Source organism: Kogia breviceps, chromosome 5, assembly GCF_026419965.1.
Source record: "Kogia breviceps isolate mKogBre1 chromosome 5, mKogBre1 haplotype 1, whole genome shotgun sequence".
Classification (NCBI taxonomy): Eukaryota; Metazoa; Chordata; class Mammalia; order Artiodactyla; family Physeteridae; genus Kogia; species Kogia breviceps.
The window spans coordinates 15,991,122-15,997,121 of record NC_081314.1 but is presented as its reverse complement, the minus strand read 5'-3'; the positions used below and the strand labels follow the sequence as shown (position 1 = coordinate 15,997,121).

Genomic DNA, 6,000 nt, shown 5'->3' with positions numbered 1-6,000 from the left:
AATTTCTTTTTGTTTTGCGGTACGCGGGCCTCTCTCACTGTTGTGGCCTCTCCAGTTGCGGAGCACAGGCTCCGGACGCGCAGGCTCAGCGGCCATGGCTCACGGGCCCAGCCGCTCTGCGGCACGTGGGATCTTCCCAGACCGGGACACGAACCTGTGTCCCCTGCATCGGAAGGCGGACTCTCAACCACTGCACCACCAGGGAAGCCCCAGAATTTGAATTATTGACAGATATTAAATGATTATCTACCACAACACGTATAAACATCTAATATAACCCAGCAGCCTACTCTTTTCAATTGAGGAATGATAGTTTCAGGTTTCCTTCATAATAGTAGGGCCTAAAGAAACATTACCAACACACTTAAGGCAGATCTAATAATTCTAAAATATGTATATATGCTTCTGGAAAGATAAAACTTTTTTGTAATCAAAAAGACTTACTTATTCTGCAAATGACAACATCCGTGGATTTGTTTCAGCCAGGTGCTGTTAGTGGGAAGTAGACGTGGGAGACAAGTGTGGATAGAATAAGGGGCTGGGGGTCTTGCACACTCTTCCTGGAGATGGGAAGAGGCCATCCACACAATAGGCTGGATGCTGGTGAATTCGAGCAAGAGATCAAAAAAGCCTCACTGCAGTGGTCACTGTACCATACTTCTTTTGCTAAAAGTAAGTCGTATTCTCACATTTCCTGGCATTTTTCGTTTCATAATTTGAGTGGCAGATCTCATGTCTACTTTTACTTTTGCAGAAAAAAACCCTGAGAACTTTGTTTTCTGCTGGCCTCATTTAAAAGGCATTTACCACCTGCAGAGTAACATACTATGAATGATGAGCTACCTGGAAAACTATTTTGGGTTATGACCTTTTTTTCCGATTTTTCTCTGATTTTTTTTTTGCCGGGGGGAGGCCTTTCTGGCTCCAACAATTCTAGTGGTTGTTTCCTCCCCCACCTACTTCTACCACTTTAATGAGCATATGGATGTTATTTTGATCTCTTTGTTTTATAACCAAGTATAAAATAATTTCCATATTTAATACAGACCTCATAGAGATTTTGTGGGAGTGATATGGAGAGCGTTTGAGTTTGTATTATCCCCATTTTGGAGGAAAGAAAGAAAAAAAAGAACCACAATCAAAACTAGCTCTGCTTATATGTCTTTGTACAAATAGAGAAAGAGAAGTGAGGAAAGATATAAACCAAACAGAAGCATTGATCACACATGGAGTGCATGATTTTAAACTTCTTTATATGCCTTTGTATTATTTGTTAAATCAAGCATGAATTACTTTTGTAATTTCCTGAACATGAATAAACTATATTTGACAAGCAAATGAGAAACATTATGGTGTTTCCTAAAAAAAATTAAACATGGAATTACCACATGATTCAGCAACTCTACTTTTGGGTATGTACCCCAAAGAATTGAAATCAGGGCCTCAAACAGATATTTGTACACCAAAGTTCATAGCAGCATTATTCATAGAAAGCAAAAGGTGGAAACAACCCAAGTGTCTATCAATGGAGGAGAGGATTAAAAAAAAAAATGTGGTATATACATACAGTGGAATGTTATTCAGCCTTAAAAAGGAAGGAAATTCTGACACATGATACAACATGAACCTTGAAGACATTGTGTTAAGGGAAATAAGTCAGTCATAAAAATATAAATATTCCACTTACATGAGGTATGAAGAGCAGTCAAGTTCATAGAGACAAAAAATAAAATGGTGGGTGCCAGAGGCCGGAGGTAGGGGAGAACAGGGAGTCATTGTTTAATGGGTACAGAGTTTCAGTTTGGGATGATGAAAAAGTTATGGAAATGGATGGTGTGATAGTTGCATAATGATGTGAATGTACTTAATACCACTGAACCGTGCACTCAAAATGGCTGACATTAAATACCATGTGTATTTTATCACAATAAAATTTTTCTTAATTATACAGGGACTTCCCTTGTGGTCCCGTGGTTAAGACTCTGTGCCTCCACTGCAGGGGAAGTACAGATCTTATTTCCAAATAAGATATTATTTCCAAATAAGATCACACTCACAGGTACCAGGGGTTAGGACTTCAACATATTTTTTTTTGTGGGGGTGGGGGAGACACAATTCAACCCACAATAGCAGCCAGTAAATATACTGAACAAATGAGCTAGCGTTCTCTGGAAAAGTGGTATAATATGATGAATTCTCAAATGGGTTCAGGCAAAGGCTCTGGAAGGCATCATTTCCCCCAGGTTTTGCTATGATCAAACAGAACATAAAATGCCTTTTGCTGGCTGTAGTAACCAAAGTAGCATGTCCAGGTCAAGGAAAATAATGGCTCCAATGTTCTAGGCACAGATTTGACCTCAGGTGGGATATCGAGTTTTGGATGCCATATTCTCAATGTTCTTATATATTTAATTTACGAGAGTAACGTAATGATATTATAAATAAATTTAGAAAAGAGAGAAAAGAAAATCAACCATAATCCTACTTCCCTAATGTACCTTAGAGGAAATTTATGTGGGGATCATTCCGTTTAGAGGGAACAGCAAGTACCCAAGCCTTGAGGCATAAATGAGCTTGGTGTGTTCAAGGAGCAGAGAAGGCAGTGCAGCTGGGGTAGCCACGTCCCACCAGGTGTTCCAGATCTCATTCTGGAAATCAGCTCCCAAATCAACAACCTTCCTTCTCTGGTAATCCTCCCCAAACACACTAACCCAGGAGGGGGCTGTGGTGTAGACCTGGTGTGTGTTAAGAGGGAAGGGGATAATAGATACAGTTGGGTCCTCTCTCCAAGGCATTTGGAATTGGGAAGGATAAGGGTCAAGCAGTCTCTCTGTGAAGCTCTGTGACCCTGGAAGCTGTGAGGAAGGTGCTGTGTTCTCCACTTCAGCTAAAGGCAAAGGAGGCAGGTCAGCGAGGAGAGCAGCAGGGTTGCTGCTGAGCCGAGTCCAGCCAGTTAACTTCCGGGTCCATCCATCATGGGAGTCAGCTGCATTCCTGCCTCAGGTTCCAGGGGCCTTCCCTAGAATCCCTATCATACTTTCACATTCCTTTAGCTCAAGCTGACCTGGGTCAACCACTAGAGGAGTGTTTTGAGAACGGAGTTCTGTGGTCAAATAATTTGGGCAATGGTTAAATCAAATATAATAGCTTTTTATCTGCAGGACTTCTCAGAGCCTTTAATAGGATTAGGTACATTCAAAAAGGAACTCTCCAAAAAGGAACTCTAGTGAGATGCATTTCCTACATTGACTTCCTAGGTTATGCTGGGAAAGGTAGTGTAACAGGATGTTAAGCTGGGAGGTTTCAGCTTCTGTTTTGGCCAGTCCTGGAAGACCAAGAACAACAGAGGAGGGTCCAGCTATTCTGACCACTAGGAACACACATGTTGCTGAAAAAACTCATCACAGCCAGTAATTTTATCCAGGAAAGAGGAAGGAAAAAGCCAGAAAGACAGACAGACAGATACCTGAAGGACAGAGGAAAAGAGAATTCAGTTACATTGTGGTTGCTGTCCCTTGGGTCTGGTCCTTCAGTAAAACTACTGAAAGAGTGTAGAATAATTCCAAATCATTTGTCAACTCCAAAATCACTTTCCAGTAATCAACGTGCCCACTCAGGTGAGCCGCCTAAAATGTATGTCATCCACAAGACTTTCACCTGCTCTGATCATTCTGAAAGGATTAGGTAGAAACCTTGGGCTTCACAACTGGCTGCTAAGGAGCCCAGGTCTTGCTCATTATTTCTCTTGTTAGTCACCATGGCTTGCAGTACTGGGAGCCCCCAAATGAGGAGGACTGGCCCGGCCCGGGAAACTCCCGATCTGACTGATGCAGAGAATGATGTTCCAAACTGACACCCAGCACAGAGGGTGCGAGTGCAGGGTAGAGAGTGCAGTGGGGCAGAGGAAGGACCCTGAGCTCGACCAGGTGGGGCGGGGTGCTAGGTCTAAGCTTTATAGGTGCAAGAGGAGGGGGCAGCAATGCGCTCTAAGGTCCACCTAGGGAGCTCAGGCACAGGGCCGGGCCCACCCTGAGGCTGGGAGGCCCTCGAATGCCCTGGTAAGCCTACTACACTCGCCTGCATATTGCAGACTGGGTGTAGGAAACAGGTTTTAGGTGATGTTTATCCATGACAAGCCATTTTTCCACATGCCTCGGTGAGTCATCAACTGCTTGGGGTAGGACCTGGGTGTGGCAACTGCACCCTCTTCGGATGCCTGCTTAGGACATTGGGTCTGAAGGCTGCCTCAACACAAGGTTTCTTTTTACACCTCCGCGGCGCCCGCTGAGCAGCCTGACCCCGCCCCCTTCCTCCTGGGCCCGCCCCCAGGGGCGGAGACATCCGGAGCTGCTGGCTAGGCGAGGCAGGGAGCGCGGCGGCGGCTCAGCGCATTCCCAGTTTAGAACTCCGAGTTCGGGGCGTGGAAACTGCGCGGGCGAGTCAGCCAGCCTCCCCCTTGGAGGACAGATGTGCACGGGCGTCGCGGCTCGCAGACCTGACCTCGGGTGAAGCTCTCGGAAAGGGCAGACGGAGACGAAGAGATGCCAGCGGAGGAGCCCTGCGCCCCCGACGCCCCTAGTGCCCGGGGGACCGAGAGCGCGCCGGGCCCCAAGCCGCGCCTGTCCAGCCAGTTGCTGCCCGAGCTCTACACCTTCGCGGCGCATGTACTGTTCTACCTGGCGCCCGTCTATCTCGCCGGCTACCTCGGGATCAGCTTCACCTGGCTGCTGCTCGGCGTCCTGGGGTGGATGTGGTGGCGCAGGAACCGCCGCGGGAAGCTCGGGCGCCTGGCGGCCGCCTTCGAATTCCTAAACAACGAACGCCAGTTCATCAGCCGCGAGCTGCGGGACCAACACCTGCCTGCCTGGGTGAGCCGGGCCGAGCCGGGAGGGGGTCGGAGGTGGGACGGATGCCCTTGAAGGTTCGGAAGGAACCTGCGGTCTTCCGGGGAGCTGGGGCGCGCAGACCCGAGGGAGGGAGGGAGCCCGGAGACCCGCACACCTGGTCCCCCGCGGATCGCGGCGCACAGACCCTGGGGGCGGTGGCCGTGTCCCTCGCCGCGGCGCCCCTCGGCCTCATTGCCACTTCTGGTCCGGCTGTGCTGGCAGCGGGAACCTGGGTTTCACCTGAGGGCCCAGAACCTGGGAAAAAAATCACGGGCGGGCCACACCCAGGAGAAAAACAAGGGCGTCTGGGACTCTGCAAAGTTAACTCGTGAGGGAAGCAGAAGACACTTCTTCCACCCACCTGTTGAGTGAAAGAAGAAACGCAGGGCACAGCACTGACAAATACAGCTGTGACAGAAACTGCGGACTGGTTACCTTTGGCAGAGGCCCGGTCAGAGGGAGGAGCTAGAGATGGGAGTGCGGGATGGGGCTGCCGGGGTGCGGGGAGGGGAGAGGCCGGCGGCCGCCGCGCTGGCTCACGGGCTTCTCTCGCTCCCTCGCCTGGTAGGATGCTCAGACGTACCCAGACACACCCACACTCGCACTCACACTCTATATCTACAAAACCATCTCCTGGTGTGGAATGGCCTGGACTATGGCTTCTCAAAGGCTTCTGGGTCCTGAGAATCATGAGGCCCCACTTAATAAAAACAAGTTTTAGGCCTCACCTCACAACCCCCAAGTGGGACTAAGGAACCTCAGTGAGTCTTATGATCAGGTGACTTTGGGAAACAACTGCAAGAGGAGCATTCAGTCTAAGACTTGGTCTGCAGCAAACCCCCTTCTCTAGGTGATGAGCTGGTGTTGGTTGTCTCTGATTTCTTCCAGAAACATTCAGGCACACAGGGAGAGGTGTCCAGAGGCCACCAGACCCTCATTTCCTCTGGCTTGAGGCCTGTACTCTAAAATGCAGCCAGGCTATAGGTTCCTCACACTCGCCCATGACAGTAGCATCTGAAGTGGGTTGAGAAGATATTAGAAAGGCCTATGTATATTTATTTTATGTTAAAAGAGAAATTGAGCCTTATTGCATTAGTTTTCCAGGGTTGCCATA

The 6,000-nt window shown here is 48.5% G+C and overlaps 1 protein-coding gene across 4 annotated transcripts in view; it reads left to right on the top strand.

The window, feature by feature from the left end:
* The first annotated feature begins 4,165 nt into the window (after window positions 1-4,165).
* Window positions 4,166-6,000, top strand: part of ESYT3 (extended synaptotagmin 3) — a 61,691-nt gene continuing 59,856 nt past the window's right edge. For all 4 annotated transcript variants that reach the window (XM_059065165.2, XM_067033702.1, XM_067033700.1 and 1 more), the window contains exon 1: window positions 4,166-4,868. In XM_059065165.2, coding sequence (XP_058921148.1) covers window positions 4,542-4,868 — 327 coding nt within the window. In that variant the 5' untranslated portion in view covers window positions 4,166-4,541. The remainder of the gene's footprint in view (window positions 4,869-6,000) is intronic.